Source organism: Musa acuminata, chromosome BXJ3-4 (genome assembly GCF_036884655.1).
Source record: "Musa acuminata AAA Group cultivar baxijiao chromosome BXJ3-4, Cavendish_Baxijiao_AAA, whole genome shotgun sequence".
In the NCBI taxonomy this organism is placed as follows: Eukaryota; Viridiplantae; Streptophyta; class Magnoliopsida; order Zingiberales; family Musaceae; genus Musa; species Musa acuminata.
In genome coordinates, this window is record NC_088352.1 from 2,228,829 (window position 1) to 2,249,569 (window position 20,741).

Here is a 20,741-nt window from a genome sequence, read left to right on the forward strand (position 1 = left end):
GAGGCCATGGGGTACGTGGGCTTCTTCGTCAAGCTCCAGTGCAACATCAGGCTTTACTTGTTGATGCCGTAAGGCAAGGTGCAGCGCCAGGAGACCTACGGCGGGTTCTGGCAAGCTGGTGGATTAATTGTTGCCGTCGAGGAAGGCGGCGGGCGCCGGAGCAGAGGGATCAAGGTTGTCAACCAAGGCGTTCGTTTTGATACTTTAGCAAGGTCGACCATACCGAAACGTACCACCCGATACGGGCGGTACGTACCGATTCAACAGATTATCGATACACGGACCACCCGATACCACTACAGTCCTATACTATAACACTGCTACAGTATAAATAAAATATTAAATTATTTGATACAACACATGATGTACCGTTCGATACATCCTGATGTACCGCCCGATACATCGTACCGTTCGATACATCCTGATGTACCGCCCGATACATCGTACCGTATCGAGCCTGGGTCGAAACACCGGTATGATATAATATGACGAACCTTGCTTTGGAGACGAAGAGACAGCAACAGAGGCCAGGTTTGAAGGCCACAGAGGAGATTAGTGTGTATATGTATATATAATACATGCAGTAATTTTGACTGTAGGATGAGATGAAACAAAGAAATTTCTTAGTTTTTGAACAAGAAAGAAAGCCACCACTTGATAAAGGCAGAAAAGTAAATATCTTTTTCTATAATATCTGAAAATTATAACTTTTTTGTTGTTTATAAACAACCCAAATTGATTTTGAATAATTAGAAAAATACTATGGGACATGCATTGACTAATGAAAATAAAGCTTTACTTATATAAAGACGTTTTCCCATAAGGGTAAGTCTTTCCATTGCAAAACTATGTGGAGATTTGGCATTACATTGACCTCTCTTTCTATCTTTGGCAACATCCCTTATATAAAAGGAGCACACTCGCGGCCATTGCAAGCCTATCCCATGGTCTTCTTCAAGGGAATATGTGAATTCTGCAGAGGACACACCTCAGTATCCAGTGAGTAAATTAGTGAAGTATTGTGTACTTTCATCACTTCCAATCACAAATACCACCGCCATGATCTGGCTGAAACAACACCACCTTTCCAGGCAATGCTCTGAAGAGAGCCGTGACAATTAATTTCCACATATATATAGAGAGAGAGAGAGAGAGAGAGAGAGTGCATCTTGTAGAAATAGAAAAAATATTCTGAAGAACCATATGCAGACGGCACTGATAGCATTTAAATTAAGTTGTAGGTCTGAATGAAACTGTACTTTCACTGTTGATCCACGAGGAGCATCCTGAATCTTTTCAGATCTGTGCTACTGTCGTGGAGACATCAGTGCGAGGCCTCGAAAAAGAATCTACAAGTGCAGGTTTTAATTATACCCGGCTCAAGTTTCAAGATGGTAGAGATCAAATGGCAGGAGCACGTTGAAGGTTTCCCATAAGTGAGAGGGGCTGCAAAAAGCTACAACGCATAAGTATGATTTCAAGTTCCCACTCAAGCATAATGAAAGGGAGGATTTATATTAAGCTCGGATGAGGATAGGGGAGCTTTTCTATCGCTACCTGCTGAATTCCTGGAATGTTGCTTCCTGCAACTCAAGGGGAGAGAGCCAAAAACAAAGAAGATAAGGAGGAGGTGGAATGAGTCAGTGGATCGAAGGATCAACGGGGTAAAGAAGAGCTTAGAAGATGAGAAAGAGGGAGCTCCCTTCAGTCCAAGTATGGAATGGAAGAGAGAGAATAATCTCCCGCATCATTCACTCATTCACAGAGTAGCTCAGCTTTCTACTGAGTGTTTGAATGAATGAGTCGGCAGTTGATTCAAACCCCAGAGCCATCCATGAGTGGACTGAAGGAAGCTCTCTCAGACACATTTCTCAGGTTCTTTTGTGTCATCCACACACATAAAACACAAGACAGAAGATGTGTTCCCATGATCAGTTAAAGACATCATCAAATTGAGTTTGTTCTTCTTGGTTTTCCTCAAAAATGAAAGAAAATTTCCATATTCTTATAAAAAACAAAGATTTATTATTATTATTATTCTTCTTCTTCTTCTTCTTCTTCTTCTTCTTCTTCTTCTTCTTCTTCTTCTAATAGAGGCAAAGATAGAATTGGATCAAGAAATAGTAGGGTTCTACAGGATAAAATTGTAAGAAAATTATAACAAAATAGCACAGCCTTACCGTATTACTTACTCAGATTCAAGGTGCATAGATTGCAAAGCAGAATCTTTTTGCAGTCTTGCCTGTGTCTGAATAACACAAGAAAATATCTTTTAGTGTTTGCTCATATAACATCTGCTGATGTTTGCTTTTGATCCTTAAGAACTTGCAAATGGATTAGCAAAACACTTATAGAAGCATGCGATCTGTGTATCTAACTTATAGGGAGAATTAATATTATGAATTCAGATCTAGGTAACACACATTGCTATGGAGAAGAAGAAGTAAAACAACAATCATGATGAACGCAAGATAATTTCATTGTGTGGTAAATGACATAGTGAAAGTATAGTTTAGCCTTTCTTCCCATTACTGAACTTGATCCAACACAAAACACTGGTGGCTTTCTTCAAGTGGCCAATTTCAGGCATAAATGGTTGAGGAAAATGATGGCAAACTTAATATCTTGTGTTAGCTAATAATGGATGTCATTCCTCCCTCACAAAGATATCTTAATTTACTAAGAACATCAAAGATGTTTTACCCAACACTTGATCTTTTCATCTGAAGAACCAAAAATTAGGAAAGGGAAGGTACAAAAAGTTACACCTTTCTATATGAAACTTTTGAGGGAGTATTATTTTCTAGTATAAACTACCGGTCATACTTCAATTAAGCATTATCACAATTCCAGATGAGGATAACATAACAGAAACAACATTTCTAACAAAAGATATAGGTTTCAAATTAGGTGACTTTTTTCAGACTATTATGTAGTACTTCCTAAGTACTGAAAGAGAGTGACTGTTTGATGGCTGGACTGTATGTAGATCTAAAAAAATTGAATCCTGTTTCAAAGATGATGTTTGTTTAGCAGATTTCTAACATCTGCTATTGCCTCTGTAACTCACAAATTCAACATGAATTCTCACAATCAGCAAGATTAGTTGTATATCCAGTGATTAGGAAGCATTACTAAATAGCATCTGAGCTCAGAAATGGTTGCTAGGAAAACAAAAGATTAAACCAGAATAATCTTATTTTTATCAGAAAAAATCAACTAGTTAGAGAAAAAAAGAACAAAGATCTTAATCATATATATGTGAGAATCAACTTCAGAAGCGCAGGACTTAAGCAATTACTTTGTAAATCTAGAGAGAGAGAGAGAGAGGGAGAGGAAAAATTGTAGCATCACCTTCACAATTCTTCTCAGCGATGGAGGTTACAGAGACCAAGAGCTCAGAAAACCTATACCGTAGATGGGGCTCGTCGAAACCCTAATTTTTATCCTCCACCGGGCAAAGCTTCACAGATGTCCACAGGGAAAAGGCAGCTCAACAAATACACTCCCGAAAACATGATCAGAAATCAAGGAGAGATATCATAGATGATGGCATGATACAAAGTGCATGTCATCTCCTCCAAAGATTCTTAGAAACCCTAGACTTTCATACAAAGAACAGTGTTGATGTGATAGCCTCCTTTGAGAGAGAAAGGATGAACTTTCAATAGTTCCATCCATCAACCAGCAGTGTAAGTACTGAGAGAAAAACAAATCGGACGTGAAACGGAGAAAAACAACAACAAAAGAAAAGAGTAGACCCCATTTCTGCAGGTCCCGAAAAATAAGGAAAAAGAAATTTTTTTCCTTTAATCAGCTGAGGAACAAAACCAGCATAAATCATCACGAAGCATATCAAAGATGGAAGAACACAACAATCAAGCCTGCATATGCATGTACTAGGAACAAGAAAGAAGAGGGGGAGAGGGGGAGAAAGAGAGAGAGAGAGAGAGAGAGAGAGAGAGAGAGAGAGAGAGAGGGGAGAAACAGCATAAACTAAGCGAAAGACACATAGAGAGGAGACTGGTCGCAGGCTGATCTGAACATTTGTGAGAGGAAGGATTAATGGATCCCTTTTAAAGATGAGAAGCTGTTCATCATGTTGGCAAGGGGAGAGAGGATAAGCCGTCTCTTAAGTTCATGGGAGTTGGAAGCAGCTGAAAGCGACGGCAGGTAGGCGGTGGCAAAAGTAACCACACACATGTGAAGAGGATTCATCTGAGCCACCACTTCGAGTTATCTGACCTCTGCGGTAGCGATCTAATGAGGGTGTGTCCAAAAGTCTAAAAGGAGGCATTGACAGCAGGTGCAGGCCACAGCTCTCAGTGTGTGGGTGTACTGCACCTTTGACTGCCTCTTCTCGCTCCAGATTGGGTGGGTGAGACAGGACTAAGAAATGGTGGACCTCCCCATGACTCCTGCCCACTGGTCCACCCATGACAGGTTACACTAGTGTATCATCAAAACGGAGATCCAGCTATAGCATGGAGGAGGATTTGAGCTTGGTAAGACAAGAGTAGTACAGCATTTGATGGTGGAGTGTGTAAGAGGAGAGTTGTCGCCATGCATGGATCTGCAGTTGGAACGTAGTCGATGAGGTAGTGTGGGGCTTCTTTTCTTGCATTTATCCTCTGTGTCTCGCACATTAACTTCTGTGGCTCCAACCAATCAAAGTGTAATGCTGTGTTGATTCAGATGGCAATGTATCAACCAATAGTATCATGTCGATTCGGATAGCAATGCACCAACCAATCCAATAAATCTGTCACGTCCGCATCTTCATCCCACCATGCAAAGTGTTTTTCTATGAGTGTAGCCATCACTCTTATATAATTGTTCATCTGTTCCAATGTACACAAGTATGTGTATACACATTCTCCATATATACATACGTATGTATGATGGAGTATTGGAAACTACCATTTAAATTACCATTTTTCTACAAGGAATTATTATGTTTGGAATATTGGAAACTATTAATTTCATGTGCCAGTTTGACTTCAAATCTTCATCTTTTTTCAAGATATTTCTAAGTTAAGAAGTGCTGTGAAAACACATAAATTGAACCAAACAAAGTTTAATTAACATGGAATAGCTTTTCTATATGATTTTCCTTTTTCTAAAAAAATATGTTAATTCAAAACACAATAACACATTTGTTGGCCTATCTATAAATATAAGAGAATATACAACTTCAATCTCTTCAATTATGTCTAACACATTGGCCTTTCTATCATTCGAGTACTGTTATCGCTTCATTATGTCAAATGTTTCCATGCTTAATTCACTTTGGGTTAATTTTGTTGTTCTCAGTTTAATTAGCAACTTATTATTCATCACTAGTCAATAAATATTAGCAATGACTCTGCAACCTGCCTTCTATATAATTTCTAGCTCAAATTATTTTATACATACTATGTGATGAAGGAAAGCTGAGTTGGAATTATTTTGACCCACCAACTCAACATAGCATATAAATCATGTAAATGCTTTTAACATTTCATCTTAATGTGCATCTTGGTTCGAGATTGCAAGTTTGGAGTCATGTGGATTTTGTCGCATGAGATGGTTCGAAAATACTGTTTGAGAGGGGATAAATTAGATAATGACATATATTATTAGGGCCTACTAGATTGTCAAGATATTACAACTGTGTGTCACCACTCACCATATTGCTACTGTTCTTTTGGATAGAAATAGTGATGCTTTTATGATGATCATATCATGTCATGACTATTCACATTTTATAAACTTACACCAAAAATATAACCTCTCAAATTAGTCTTACATCAAAATAATTAAAGATTTAAATCGATTCACAAAAGATTAATGACTTGGACTTAAATGTTTTAGATCAGTAACTCAATTTCAACAAATTAATCGATCGGTTATTCCATCTTCTATTCAACTCCAAGCTTTAATCACATGTTTACCAAAAGAATATTTTAACATAGAGATTGTTGCCTTGGAGAATTAAGTCATTAAGATTGTAATTTAAGAGTTATAAATTTCATTAGCATTTTTTTTGTGAACTGAATATACATAGAAAACTTTACCCCACATAATCTTAGTTTTCTTTTATAACATGCACAATTAGTTTAGAGTAATCAAGCTCTCTTTGAGAGTATTTCTTTTATAACATACACAATGCATCTTTTATAAAGATGCATTATATGTATCTTTGATCACATTATATATATATATATATATATATATATATATATATATATATATATATTCTGGGGTTGATGAGTTAGGGATTAGGGTTCATAGCGAGCTAATCAGGAGATTGGAGGAAGCAAATGGGGTTATACATGTGGGACTCCGTAGGCTGTAGCTTAATTCGGGCCGAGTTAACTGAGTCAACCAGGGCCAACCCAAAATGACAGCTGGGTTAGATTCGGACTCGGAAAATTGTTGGTCCGATCTAGTTAGGTTGAGTTGGGTTTGCATTGGATTCGGGCGAATCCTCATCAGAGGCCTAACACTGACCAACGCATCGAGAATGTTTACTTTAGACGTTTAAAGTAATAATATATTTCTTTTTTTATTCGTGAAAAAAATAACACCGCTCGTGCGCGCCGTTGTCAAAGAACCAAACCCCCACGTGTGCCAGCTCGTGCTCTGTGCCACAAGTCACGTCCCTCTCAAGATCTGAACTCCCAACACGTGCTATGGAATGGAGAAGCGTCTTCTTGTGCTATCGACTTTCCACTCCCCCCACCGACTGCCGTTTGAAGCTGTGGGGAGTCTTGTCCTTTGCGAGGTTGCTCTTGGACTCGTGCCTAAACCGTGCCAATAGTGCTCACTGTCTACCACCACCAACGTGCGGCCATGACAGCAAAAGATGGAGTTTGGGGGAGTGACCGTGGGAAGGGGGGAGAAGATGATAGCACATGCGTGGGTGGCTTGACCAAAAAGAGGGCAGCAGCTTTGTGGCCAAATCCCCACAGATCTGTGCCGTATGCTTTTTCTATTACACCTCCAGGGAATCCTATGATCTCGTTCTTCCTGTGACACAGACAATGCTCAAAGTTCTTCATGTTAATCTTGGATTGCTCTGCACATCATAATGGTGAAGTAGGGAAGGTTAAGAGACTGAGCTATGTCTGTCTATAAACACCCTTTTAACTTCATTTGAGTGTTGCAGACTCTCTGCTTCAATGGTGATATGGTTTGTGTTCCCATCCCCCCACCTCTTCCAACATGGAGTGCAAAAGTTGTGGACATGATCCTTGAAGCCCATGCACCTATTTGAGCTTCCTCAGACAAGTGAATCCGAAGGAATCCATGGGGCCACTCATTAATCATTTCCAATAACTCCTTTGCTACTTCCATTTATATCTCATGTGAGTTGCAGGGTTGGCCGCATTGAGAGAGAGAGAGACAGAGAGGGGGGCTGAAGCCTTCCTCTAACACCCAAAACTGCACCTTTCTTTCCGTCTTCCCATCACTTTTGTCTCTGCTTTGCTTTCCTCTTTTCTCTGAAGCACCATTCTTCCCTCCACCAGCATGTCAGGTTTGTATACTTATAGCTTCTCCCCTGCTAGAACTGCCTCCTCTCAGACGGGAAGCATAGCATATACAGACAGGTATACAATGCCTATATCTAAAGATTCCAGCTTTGTCATGACAATGGTTTGGTGATTGCAAATCTTAGTGTTCCTTTCTTGATACTGTTACAGTCAGTACTTGGCAGAGCTGTTGGCAGAACATCAAAAGCTTGGGCCTTTCATGCAGGTTCTTCCTATATGTAGCCGATTGTTGAATCAAGGTCAGTGCTTTTGAAGGATTGCCTTCATCTAATCCACAGCTTATTAAGCTGGTGCTCCGTGTCCTCTCATCTTTGCTAATTCAGATGAGACATACCAAGATTGGTCTTCAGTTGCACAATTGGTTCAGATAGATCCTTCTTTAGGCGTACTTGGTTGTTTCGATCGATTACATAATGACGTTGGCATCTTTGGTGAAGATTCATATTTGAATATTGTGCTGTCAAATTAATGAAAGAAGCTTCTCATTCTTTCTTTATCTGTCTGGTCTCATTTGTGTTCCTTGAGATAGGCTTGTCTAATTCACTGGCAACCCAATTTCTTGAATGCGCTTTGCCCTCCTTGATTCTCGCTGTTTATGATTAGGTCCCGGTGTTTCTTGGTTTAGTTCAAATTTTCTGAGGTGGGTCCTTTACTGATGATTATCTCATTGAAAGCTTCCACATTCAAGTTTTCTGAAGTAGTGCATTGCAACTCTGTAATTTAAATCTATTTCATCATTATTCTTATTGTTAGAGTTATTTCTTCTGTCAGATTGTTGTTGTTGCTGAAAATTATATGCTATTGAAGTAAATTAAGGTATTAATTATCATGTCATGATGATTCTTTGATTATTACTTATGAATGGGAGTGAGATTAAATATAAAAACAGTTCAGCTATCTTCTTTTTTCTTTAATCTTTTTAAACGGTTCAGCTATCTTGAATGTTGTTAATCTGATATATATTTTGATGAACTACTCACTACCAGAGATAATACGAGTCTCAGGCATGGTTTCCAACCAAGGGTTTAGTGACTGTAACCAGCTTCAGCACAGAAGTAGGAGTGCCATGGCTACTCCTAACCTTATTTCTAATGCCGGAGGGACTACTTTTGCGGGATGGAGGGGACCTCCACAGGAGGTAGATATGCACATATTGTCTTACATTCACAAAAGTAATCATATTTGTATGTGTATTATATATTTTACAAGTTTAAGTCTGGTGAATTTGTGTATTAATCATTTTCCTGACCTTCCAATTAGGATGAAGCTTGTTCAGTCAGGTTGTCTATACTTGAGTCAACAAGTAATGATTTCCTTTTGTGGTAGTTTGTCATCCATCCTATAAATATGATATGGTTTGATAATTGAGATTCTTAGAGGTGAACAGTGTCAGTTAAGTCAATTAATTAGCAAGAAATGATAAATGAATGAAAGCACTTGGTTGACTGAAGACATCAATGAATTCTGTTCATTCAAAATCCTCATAAGTAGAAGAAGCATCAACATCACAGTGTTATCCGCTTCAAGTTGCAAAATTTGGAGCCTCGGGTTATAGAAGATTTTCCGAAGAATTCAGTATCATCTTTCCTGGCCATATAAACTAATCTTTACAGGTTTTATCATTTTGATAACTTGGTCTCTGTTTGTTTCCATCAAAACCTGATCATATTTTATGATCTCATTTTTTTTTTTTCTTCGACAGTTGTTCCTATGAATTTTTTGTCATTTTGATGGAAAAAAATTGAAGCACATCTTGTATCTTTTTCAAATATGGATTCCTATGCCTCTAGATACAGTTGGTTATCAGAGTCAAAGTACATTAACCTGATCAAGTTAATCCTGTTCACATCTTTAAAGGCTCTAATATAATAAATATTACACAGCTAGCTAGATTCGCCCATTACTAAGGAATGTGTTCTTTTGAGGCACCATTATATTTCAAACAGTTCATTCTATTTAGAAGTATCAAGCCATTGCTGGAGACTATATTACATCTAACTAGACCTCATTAAGTTGTGATGAAGAGATTTGCAGCTGTGTATTATTACTGTTCTACAGAAACTGATCAGGTAATGGCACAATGTGCACTTCTTGCAATTTATGCAGAGGTCTAACAAGTTTCCTATTTGCTCCTTTTTTGGTTCTTGAGGAGATACAGAGGACTGAATATATTCTCTAGCTTCTATGTGTTACGGGTGTCTGCGGATTTGTTGATGACTATTTCCAATTGGTAAAAAGAGCTTCTTTAGTGTAACATGTAATCTATTTTATTTGCTGGTTTCTTTCTTACTGACTCAAATAGATATATCTCATGAGCATTGGATAAATTCATGTTATATAATTCCCCATTTTCTTTTAATTTACAGAGTTTTTAGGCTGAATAACTACAGCGAGTGATACATTCTTTCAAGTTTGCATTTAGTCTTCATTTGCTGACTATTAGTTCATCTTCTGTCTTCTCTACAAATTCAATTTATCCTTGAGAAGATATTAGGTTGTCCAGAAGGTGTAACAATGGATTGGCGAGGAGCACCTACAGGTCCAAATTCATGCATTATAAAGAAAATATTGCGCTTAGAAATTCCAGTAGATGCATGCCCTAATGTATGTCATTCTTCACCACGCCTTCTATGATGCTGTTTCTTTTTGGTCTGTAATACACTTCTTTTATGTGTCATTTAGTTCAATTTTGTCGGCCGCCTTCTCGGACCAAAGGGTAATTCTCTGAAAAGAGTTGAAGCATCAACCGGATGCCGTGTTTACATTAGAGGAAAGGGTTCAATAAAAGATCCTGGCCAGGTAATTAATTCTCTTTCTTTGAATTTATATTTTTACTCTTTGCCACTCTCAGTTTATGTCTAAACCGCATCTTAATGCATTCAAATACTAGAGCAGCTTCTCTGTTCTTAGTATAAATTGATTTACATGGCACAGTGTGCCATGACTATATTGGACTTTTGCAGTTTTATTACTGCTTGAAATCAAATATGTCATCAGAGAATTGATGTGTCCATGCTTATGTGTGTGTAAAGTGTACATGTATAAGTATATAATATTATCTGCTACTTACAAGATCACTGCATTTATTCCAACACAGAAAACAGGGTATTTTATTTATATTTATTATGTGAATACTGATTTTGCTTAATATTATTATTCATGTTTACGAGAATAATGAGTCATGCATAATTGGGATAACTTAGATAGTTCTGTTCATATTAAGTCACAAACATAGCAAAAACTAAGAACACAATGGGCTTTCACAAGTAAAAGATGAAATCGAAGAAATCCTGTAATACAACATGGTCTAATTCTTTTATCCTACTATCTTTTTGCCGATATTTATCTCGCATATTCTTCTTGTCTTGAAGGAGGAACAACTACAGGGAAGACCAGGTTACGAACATTTGGATGACCCATTGCATATCCTGATTGAGGCCGAGCTACCTGCGAATGTCATCAATACAAGATTGCGACAGGCACATGATATTATAGAAGAGCTGTTGAAACCTGTGGTGGGTACTTCTCAGAAAATATTTCATTCGATCGATTCCCCGCGGAGTTAGCATCTCTTAGCCATGTTGTATATCACATATGAGCTTCCATAGAGGCACTCCTTAAACAATACCTATACTTGAGCTTTTTTCAGACATTAATCATAGCATCATAGGTTGTCTTTTATGCTAGTCCAAAAAAAAAGTTCATACAGATTGAAATTTGTTAGAGGATTTTCGACGAGAAGGAACTATCATGACCTCCTGAAAAGTTCTGATCTGAAACATTATGGAATTTGAAATAAGAGATTCACAATACTAGTTTTGATTACAGTACTTCCAAGTTAGTGCCTATTTTCTTTGTTCTTTCTCCTTCTTAGAGTTATTCGGTTATCATAAATCTTTTGCTTTACAGGATGAATCACATGATTATCACAAGAGACAGCAGCTTCGAGAATTAGCCGTGTTAAAGTCAGGTTTAAGAGATGACAACAATCCTCATCCAAGTCTCAAGAGTTCATTCTATAGTGGAGTGAAACCAGCAAACAGAGCATGGTAGAAATAATTATTCCTCTTCTACAGTTCCAAGTTTTCATGCAACCCATCCTTGCAGAAATGGTTGCTGTGACTCTGTAACCTATGCAGAGAAGGTTTCATTAGCAGAGTCTGATGTCACAAAACTTATGCTGATATATGGTTGCTGTAAACCTATAATATTCATTCTATTCGTTTTCTTTCTGTGGTCTAAGTCTGGATTTCTAAGTTTTAGGATTTGGTGCATGTAACCTCGGTTCGATTTAAATAGAAAACTAAACCAATCAAAGTCGAACCATAATCTTAGTAGACTTGATCATGATTTGATTTAAATCAAGAATCAAACCGGTATATAACATTTCTTCTAATTAGAAAATTAAATTATGGTGACATAAACATCCATGAGCTTTTATAAGATTAGTATGCCAGGGATCTTCTAGGGTTGGATTGCATGATATGTATGATTAAGGCCGATTTAAACATCTTGAAGACTCGAAATCCTATTTGATCAAATAAATCTCTAACTCTCAATAACTTATTTACCTTAATCCAAATCAATTAAGCTAGTCTCACCCAAACAGGGACAATCAACAAGCAAGAGGATGTGAGAACTAAGAAAGTACTAACTATGCAAATCATACGCCCCTCATCCTATAATCATCCTATAAAACAAGGGATGCATTCGCAAACTTACCGTCCAAATCAATAATGATATCAACAGAAGAGAAGATCAAAATCAATAATGATATATAATTAATCAAGAGCACGAAAGTAATATCCAAAAAAAAATTCACTCTTGACTTTATAAGAAATAACAGATTTTGTTTTTTATTTTATGCTTGTTCACGAGTAATAATTCTTTATTAAAACTTTAGAAGATGACATACAAAGTATGATGACAAGAGGAGCATCTGCTGACGCATGCATTTTTTTCTTTTTAATGACCTGCACAAAACCTGCATGCTTCAACATATTTTCTTTGACTAAAATCACAGCTAAGGAAGAGAGTTTTGAAGTTCAGATATAAATAAGAATGAAAACAATATCCACTTCTTATTTGGGTAGGTTAAAAGACAGACAGATTCGTGGGTTACTTCACTCTTGCAAACAACAAAACACAACCTCATTGGAAGATTAACAGTTTAGCCCATTGCATGCTTCTGGGTCCAGCTCCTTGCAGAGTTCTCATACTTGGCCCTGTCGTTCTTGTACATATGGGCGATTTCCGGAACCAATGGGTCGTCTGGGTTTGGATCCGTCAACAGGGAGCAGATTGACAGCAGCACCTGTAGAAAGAAACAACAATGCTCGCTCAATTTAACTTGCATGGGCAAAAGAAGGTTATGAAAAGAACTCAAAAGGGCAAAAGGGATTCAAGTTTATAGCTAATTTTGGTTGATGCAAGCAAAAGATGCAAATTGACAGACATGAGTCCTTAATTTCTTGACCAACTCAACTCAAATGAACCAATCAGACCTGATTTGACAACTCTGATCAGCAACTGAACGTATCATATTGGGACACGACCATATATCAAAGATTGGCTTCACTTGAGATCTCCTAGTCATGGTCAAGGTTGCCCTTGTGAGTTTGTGACTTAGACCAATGCAGTTCTCTCCATTAATACGGTGAATTAGCAATATTGACCATGCTATCATGGACATAGCTGTACACGGGTTGTTCGATGTTATGCTCATGTATATTCGTGTCTTTCTATTTTGTTCATGCTTTGCACACCATGTAGAGGACTTGACAGCCCTAGTTTGATTAGCTTTTGTGATCATTTCAAACTTGTAACGCAGGTTGTATGCAATCGTCGCACAGAGGCAAAACTGCCCAGAAACAGACCATCCAAACAATCATTTTGGAGATTTTCTAGCTCCATAGAGTGGTGCAGAGCGTTAGCCAGTACAGCACCCAGGAGCTACCCGGGTGGCACATAACCGGATGGGCCTTTGAGGTATTGTGTAGGATTATTTTGTTGTCTTGTTTCACAGTAGTATCATGTGGGCACCTATAGGGACTTTGGGTCTGTGGTGGATCATCTTGGATCCCTTGTCGCACGACTATTCAAAGCTTGCGAAGTCTATATTTGTAATTTGCATTGTCTATCAACCGTTTGCTGAAATGGATGCTTATGAATCCTGAACTAAGCTCTTTCTCTAACTCGCCTTCTCTTTTGTAGGTCCTTAAGGGACTAGAAGATATTTCGGAGATGTTGATCCTTTACGGACGGACACGCAAGGGTACCTTACAACTTAGGCAAGATCGACTAAATTCGTGACAATACAGCTTTGTTTGAATTGTTTGATTTAGTATAAGCTCTTCTTAATCTGACCACTCAAAAACGAATTGCAAATGCTTGAGTATATAACATGGTAAATAAAATCACTACAGTGGAAGGTGGAAAAGCAACCTTGGAAATGGTTAATGCTGGACTCCACTGCTCCTTCAAGATGTCAAGACAAATGCTTCCATTGCTATTGATGTTTGGATGGAAAACCTTAGTCCTAAAAGCAACCTGCAGAACACAAACATGATAAGTTGGAAATTTGATATTATAACCAATTTTTACAAGTAGGAAATTTTGAAACATTCTTTGATTATCCAAAGAACAAATTAAACCTTTAAACAAGTAGGGTACGTCTGGTTACTCAAGTTGGAAATGTTAAAATCATTTTTCTACCTTTAAACAAGGTAGAAAAATTATTTTCAAATTTCAGAAAAATTTGACGTTCGCAGAGAAAAGTCTGGGAAATGAAAAGGGAAACTCAACCTGCCTTCCTATCCTCTCCATTCTCTCTCTATCTAGTGCAAATGAAAACTTTTGCCATTGTCCATAATTCCAAAACAAGCAAAGGGTGAAAAACAGACTTTAAAAGATTTGAGGCAGATTTTCCTTAAATGATCTAGCATAATACTAATTTCAACCAAACACAACTACTGTTAAGCCACCTAAAAACATCTGTTATTCAAGAAACAATAAATAAACAGGTTTACATGATGGGCAAACTCTAATCCTCCCTCATTCTCCAGACTTTTAAATATCTTCAACAACACCTAAGTCTCGGTGACTCAGGTGGCATAGTGAATTAAAAATTAAATCAATTCAGAGTTGCAAAAAATAAAGTCACTCTTTTTCATAATGAAGATAAAGAACTCGAGTACACTGCAAGAACCTTTTAAAGTGCAAACAAGCTACACTAAGATGGCTGTCGATCCAAACCACAGAAAGAAGGCCTCCTTCAATAATTTTTCTGCTTCTCTGAATCAATTTACTGGGTTAATTCTGAAAAATAAAAAGACAAAGTATATACTTAAAAGAAGTCATCTATATTTGTACAGTTTTTTCTTGAAGAGTATCATACATAATCATCTTTGCTTCCTATCATAGTGTCATCAGATTCTCTTTTCCTAGGATACGGCATTGTCAGATTCTCACATAAGACAGATTCTATTAAATTTCATTAGCAGTTAAAACCTTTAACAACTGATAATTAACTCAGCTATGAAAGTACAATTTCTATGAAAGTACGATTTAGTGACTGATATTTGCTTAAAGCATTTAATTATATCATATTCCATCTGCTAAAAAAATTTCAAACTGCTTGGATCTGGCTTGACGTCATTTGGTGAAGCTCAATGTTATAACTTGTCACAAGTCTCAAATTATAGCTAAACCAAAGCTTGAGTTCTCCAAACAGAATCTCCAGTTGTTATTTTGATCATGGCTTAGCTTGTATGTGTGCAGCTTGAATTACTTCCCATATATTATATACATAAACAATATGTTGAACGGAAGTAAATTGGTTGAATGTACAGATGATGTAATGGCATTTATGTAATAGCAAACATAGTAGACTGTTAATACACAAATTGAATTGTCGATTAATTTCCAAGAATATGCTCATATTTAAGAGGTTGTCAAATAGGAGAATGCTTTACACAGTGAAACTATATAATGAATGCCAAAAGAAAATTTTATGGCAGGCTTGACAAAGTATTAAAAAAACACTCTAATTCTACATATTTAGTGTTAATGATACCTTAGGTGGTTTGAATGGATAATCTGGAGGGAAGTGTATGGTAACTAGAAAGACTCCCCCTGCATATGGACTGTCAGGTGGGCCCATTATCGTTGCTTGCCAATGAAACATATCTTCAGCCACTGGACCTGTAAAATGCCAAGGCATACAAAACATTGCTATCAAATAATGGATCATCATCTAAATCCAGATACAGGTTGTTAGGCTTAATAATGGATCATCATCTAAATCCAGATACAGGTTGTTAGGCTTAGTACAATGGCATGATTCCAGAACTTAACAAGCTCACTGACCAACCACATTTGCCGAGTAAGCTAGCATATTTTAATATGTGGCATACATAGCATGCTTTATCAACTTTAAATCTACAAGTAACAGTACCCAAACACTGAAAAACAAAGATGATAGAAATAAGTTAAGGTATATGCAGCAACATTAAGTTAAAAAAATTGGTTATTATAAGTCAATCATTAAAGAATGAACTAAGTTGCACAAAAAGTGACAGAGATGACTTGACAAAGGCATCCCTAAAGAAGAGTTCCACCGACTTTAAGAGTATTTTCTTTTATACCTTTTCAAAAATAGAAATCGATCAAGCTTTTAACAGTTAGTATGGCATTTGCAGACACAATACTGTTTAAGAACCTTTTTTTTTTCTTTTGACAAAGATTAGTGTCGGAGACAGGATTTGATCCCAGATCCTATTGATAAGGTCAAGATCTTTACCAATTAGCTAGCTAAGTCTTTCTGAATGATTATTGGAATATATGAATAAACCTGCAGTAAAATGCAGGAAAGCTTATATGAATATTATTAACAAACACGAATGATCGGACTCTCTATTTTCCACACCACAACTCAACTATCATACTGCACTTGGACGGCGGTGAAGCCTACGTTCTGCTTATATGGGCTCTCCGTTTTGCGTCTCTTGCATGGGTTCTTTTGTGTGTTAACCCATTTCAATTGAAATGTGTGGACTTTTCAGCTAAGCCACACTAGATAACTTCCGTAGTAACCTTGTTCTATTTGCCAAGCAAATTAAAAAGCTCATATCCTTTTAAGATGAGCGCAACCATAAATAACCATAAATCCAAACCAATCCCCTTTCCGATCTGAGGAATCGAGTCATGACTTGTATGACGCAAAAAATCCAAGCACCGGAAACCAGCAAGACAATAACTTTTCGATCAGGATTCAACAGCAAAACCACAATCGAGATGATAGGGTGGAGGAGCGGAGGAGGCATCGGACCCCGAGATACCTGCGCTACATGACGTGGGAGGGTCCTTCTGGAGATCCTTGAGCTCCTTGAGAATCCGCTTGGAAGCCATGGCCGAAGACCTCGTCCTGATCCCGCCAAATCCCCCGTCAAGCAATACTACCTTCCCGAAAGAACAGAACGGCGAAAAGTAGGTCGACGAAAAAGAAAGAGGAATAAATTAGAAAGAAGCGATCGAGCGAAGGAGAAACTAACTTGAGCTACCTGTGGCAGCAGATTCTCGGATTCCTCTCCTCCGCCGCTCTCCGCGTCGTCCCCCTCGACGCAGTTGGGCAAACAGGAGAGCGAGAAGAGAGAGGCATGGCAGGCAAATTCTATTTATTTAATTATTTATTACGAAAAACCGACGATAAAAAGGATTAACGTGTCTCTCACGTGGCGTGCAGGTGACCCATTCACATGGTAGTGCGTTATCCTTTTCATTTCATTTTAATTCCACTGTATTGGAGTCCTTTTATCTCGGTGACATGGCGGAGTGACTACACGTGGCCTTCGATGATCTGTAGCTAGGCATTGCAGAGGAAGACGATGGCAGATCAAAGTAAATCCCTTTCATTGCTCTGTAGACTCTGTGCAGACCTTCTTCTTCGAACTCCACCACCGCCTGCGGCATGGGAGGCGCTACGATAGCAACTGCCGCTTCCAACATCCTCACCACCTCCCCCATGGAAGGCCTTACCGATGCGTCCTCCTGGATGCACCAAAAAGCAACACGGAGTGCTCTTAGTAACTCCTCTTCTTCCACATTCCCCTTGAATCTTTTGTCCGCAGCGTTTGTAGGCGTCCCATTCATCATCTCCTGCAAGATTGAATCACAAGTTCGGTCATGTAATTTGATTTTGTCGTATCAGGATGCTGGGAGTGGGAGTACCTTGAAAGCCCAACCAGGGTAGAAGAACTCTTTCTCGTCCAGAGACGTGTCGAGGTTCCTGCGTCCTCCGACAATCTCCAGGAGCAGCATCCCGTAGCTGTAAGCGTCGGCCTTGACGGTGATGGGCCGGTTGCTCACCCACTCTGGAGCTAAGTAGCCTCTCGTGCCCCTCACCGTGGTGACTACATGCGAGTGTTGCCTGCTCATTAGCTTCGCCAGTCCGAAGTCTGATACCTTGGGGCAGAAGTTCTCGTCCAACAAAATGTTCTCCGGCTTGATGTCACAGTGGATTATCCGATTCCTGCACTGCTCATGGAAGTATGCGATCCCTTGAGCAATGGCGATGGCTATGTCGAAACGAGTTCGCCAGTCCAGTAGCCTGTCCTGCGCTGATGGAAATATCCACTTATCCAGCGACCCGTTGCTCATATACTCATACACTAAAAGCCTGCTCGCAAGAAGAAGAAGAAGAAGAAGAAGAAGAAGAAGATAAAAGATCTGTTGAACGCTAATTCTACTGCAGAAGCAAAAAGATGGGTTGGGACACTCACCGATGCGATTGCTCGGAGCAAAATCCACAGAGGCTGACCAAGTTCAAATGGTGCATGGAGCCAATGGTGGTGACTTCTGTTATGAACTCCTTCTCCCCGTGAGGTAACAGCTTATCTAGTTTCTTTACTGCAATCATAGTCCCATTTCTGAGAACTCCCTTGTACACACTTCCAAATCCTCCTGTGAACAAATATCAGCAAAATACAGGGATTAGTATGTCATAGTTAAAGCTTTGAAGCATCAAACTCTGTCCTTGCATGCTGAATTGAGATATTCATTACTAGTGTGCAGGTACCTGTTCCAAGCAATCGAGAGAAATTGGATGTGGCAGTCTGCAGATCATGAAAGCTGAAATGTGAAAGAGCTCCTGAGAGGCTCATACAGTTGCCGATCATTCTCTGCTGTCGTTGCCTTCTCCTTCTCTGCATGCTGTAAAATAACAGCATGCTTAAGAGCACAACCAGAAGAGTGAGACAGAGAAGCAAAGGCACAAGCAGCACATGAACATGGTGGCCCGACGATGATTCACCAGGACTTTGCCCTGCCGATCCTGATTCCCCTGTCCCTGAGCTGTTGATCCCAACCTTCACGGAAAGAGTTGAACTCGGATCCTGTAGTCCTCCAAATACCATGCTTTTCAACGTCCAACAGTATGTCTTCTCCTCTTGCAGCCCATAAACTGACGCCACACACTCGCAGTCTGCTAGGCAACGTTCAGCGCACTCCGAAGCCTTCGACACCCCACTGTAGTTCGAGATCGTTGAAGCTCCAGAGAAGTAGTAATTGGTTTGTGCCATCATCTCCATCCTGACAGGAGTCTTCCTGTTCTCAGTGCAGTTCGCTGGTGTTGACGGCACGCTTGACAAGCAACCCTTGGCCCCGACGTCCACCGGGTACGTTCTCGGCAAGCATCTACAACTCGCGCTGTTCTTGTTGGAATCCAGGATGCAGATCCCGCTACCACAGATTCCTGCCACCATGCATGGATTCGACACGGCAGACCACTCGACCACCCAGTTCGTCGCCACACCATTGCTGTCCCATCGGTAGAGACGAAGATTTCCATCCATCCCAACCGTCACTCGACGCGGAACGGATTGGCTTCCTCCGGTGTCGTTCTTATGGACGTACATCGTACCAGCTGAAGATGTGCCGTAGCTGATGCCAAAACTGCCGGATTCATCCAACACAGCGACGACATCGCCTGTGGCGTTGGATATCTCCGGACTGGACCAGTAAGAGTAGTTGGTATGAGATGCTAATGACGGAGTTGGGGATACATAAGTCAGGCCGAGGCTGAGGGAAGTGCGCTGCTGAAGCATTTTGAGCGAGTAGTAACCGAGTGGAGACATGGCTGATGTGAGCTCAAGGTCGACCGAGAGAGGCTGGCCGGGCAAGAGGGTGTCGGAGGGATGAGAGAAGCTCTGCCACACCGCTCGGCGGTCGCTGCTGCCGCCTGTGTACAAGATGAAATTTCCCGAGTCCGACATCAATCCACAGTTCGCATTCAAATGGGAATTATTGGATGTCCACATCGAGGTGTTGCCATCGACAAGGACGAGTTCTCCAGAAGAGTCCAGCTTCACCACCGCATCTCTCCCCACCGGAAAGTCTCTGCAAGTGATGCCAGCACAAATCTTCTCAGGCCACAAGTGCATTGCAGAAGAAAGAGGATATCGAGATCATAAAGCTACCTGTTAGGAGACCAAACTATAGTAGGATCACCAGGAAGACTGACATACCATATTGCCAAGAGGAATTCATCACCAGTACCTTCAGAAGTCGGAGCGAATCCAAATGCGAAGACCTTGTTCTCAGAGACCCATGATTGATTGTCGCCAGCCAAAAGCATGGAAGCAAGAGGTACGTAATCTCCCACACAATGGTGTAGCACAGGGAAGACTAGACAGAGCATGGCGAGAGAACAACCAGGGAAGTATAGGGAAGCCATGCAGTGAGACCACGGATTCTTCGCAGGTGTTCGAATGAGAGATATCAGGAATTCAGTATTTAACTTCATATGCACCTGAGTAAAGATGCAGACCGAGAAGATGATGTCCCCCATACTCCTCTGGTTGTTGAACAACCAGGTGATGGATTTCAAATGCGTTGAAAATTCTCAGATGGTCGGCTGGCGGTCATAAAAGATGATACATGTGTCAGCAAATGGATAGGGAAACTCATGAATGAAAGATAAGGATGACATGACTGAGAGTTGGTAACAGGTTGAAATCAGCCTCTGAATTCTACGAAGAAAACACTCGGGGTGCAGAGAGAAACCTGTCGGAGAGAGAGACATGTCATATTACTTTAGTTTTAAGTAAATATAATCATAAAACATGATCAAGAAGTCGTTGTAGTATAGTGGTGAGTATTCCCGCCTGTCACGCGGGTGACCCGGGTTCGATCCCCGGCAACGGCGATGCA

General features: G+C 39.6%; 3 protein-coding genes, 1 long non-coding RNA gene and 1 other non-coding gene across 11 annotated transcripts; 2 read left to right on the forward strand and 3 right to left on the reverse strand.

Moving 5' to 3' along the window:
* Window positions 1-779: 779 nt before the first annotated feature.
* On the reverse strand, window positions 780-4,300 carry LOC135636069 (uncharacterized). Its single transcript, XR_010495791.1, has 3 exons — window positions 3,355-4,300; window positions 2,181-2,248; window positions 780-2,087 (listed from the first exon to the last, which is right to left on the reverse strand). It is a non-coding gene; the product is annotated as an uncharacterized LOC135636069 (long non-coding RNA).
* Window positions 4,301-6,973: 2,673 nt separating this feature from the next.
* On the forward strand, window positions 6,974-11,743 carry LOC135636413 (KH domain-containing protein SPIN1-like). Its single transcript, XM_065148101.1, has 7 exons — window positions 6,974-7,592; window positions 7,686-7,774; window positions 8,522-8,673; window positions 10,023-10,139; window positions 10,218-10,334; window positions 10,907-11,050; window positions 11,445-11,743. The coding sequence occupies exons 1-7, from the start codon at window positions 7,513-7,515 to the stop codon at window positions 11,586-11,588; spliced, it is 843 nt and encodes a 280-aa protein (XP_065004173.1). The 5' UTR covers window positions 6,974-7,512; the 3' UTR covers window positions 11,589-11,743.
* Window positions 11,744-12,559: 816 nt separating this feature from the next.
* Window positions 12,560-17,230, reverse strand: LOC103980245 (ubiquitin-conjugating enzyme E2 28). 6 transcript variants are annotated; one of them, XM_065148894.1, is made up of 5 exons: window positions 17,096-17,230; window positions 16,874-16,994; window positions 15,610-15,737; window positions 13,980-14,084; window positions 12,560-12,849 (listed from the first exon to the last, which is right to left on the reverse strand). In XM_065148894.1, the coding sequence occupies exons 2-5, from the start codon at window positions 16,941-16,943 to the stop codon at window positions 12,706-12,708; spliced, it is 447 nt and encodes a 148-aa protein (XP_065004966.1). In that variant the 5' UTR covers window positions 16,944-16,994; window positions 17,096-17,230; the 3' UTR covers window positions 12,560-12,705. The 6 variants fall into 6 exon arrangements, with proteins under 6 accessions (XP_065004966.1, XP_009394848.3, XP_009394847.1 ...); XM_009396573.3 differs by having other exon boundaries at window positions 16,874-16,959; window positions 17,096-17,227; XM_009396572.3 differs by having other exon boundaries at window positions 16,874-16,990; window positions 17,096-17,212.
* LOC103980506 (G-type lectin S-receptor-like serine/threonine-protein kinase At5g24080) lies at window positions 17,224-20,424 on the reverse strand. 2 transcript variants are annotated; one of them, XM_009396945.3, is made up of 5 exons: window positions 20,009-20,424; window positions 18,610-19,928; window positions 18,314-18,494; window positions 17,763-18,210; window positions 17,224-17,690 (listed from the first exon to the last, which is right to left on the reverse strand). In XM_009396945.3, the coding sequence occupies exons 1-5, from the start codon at window positions 20,377-20,379 to the stop codon at window positions 17,346-17,348; spliced, it is 2,664 nt and encodes an 887-aa protein (XP_009395220.3). In that variant the 5' UTR covers window positions 20,380-20,424; the 3' UTR covers window positions 17,224-17,345. The 2 variants fall into 2 exon arrangements, with proteins under 2 accessions (XP_009395220.3, XP_065004965.1); XM_065148893.1 differs by having other exon boundaries at window positions 20,088-20,227.
* Window positions 20,425-20,664: 240 nt separating this feature from the next.
* On the forward strand, window positions 20,665-20,736 carry TRNAD-GUC (transfer RNA aspartic acid (anticodon GUC)). The gene has a single exon. It is a non-coding gene; the product is annotated as a tRNA-Asp (tRNA).
* Window positions 20,737-20,741: the final 5 nt, after the last annotated feature.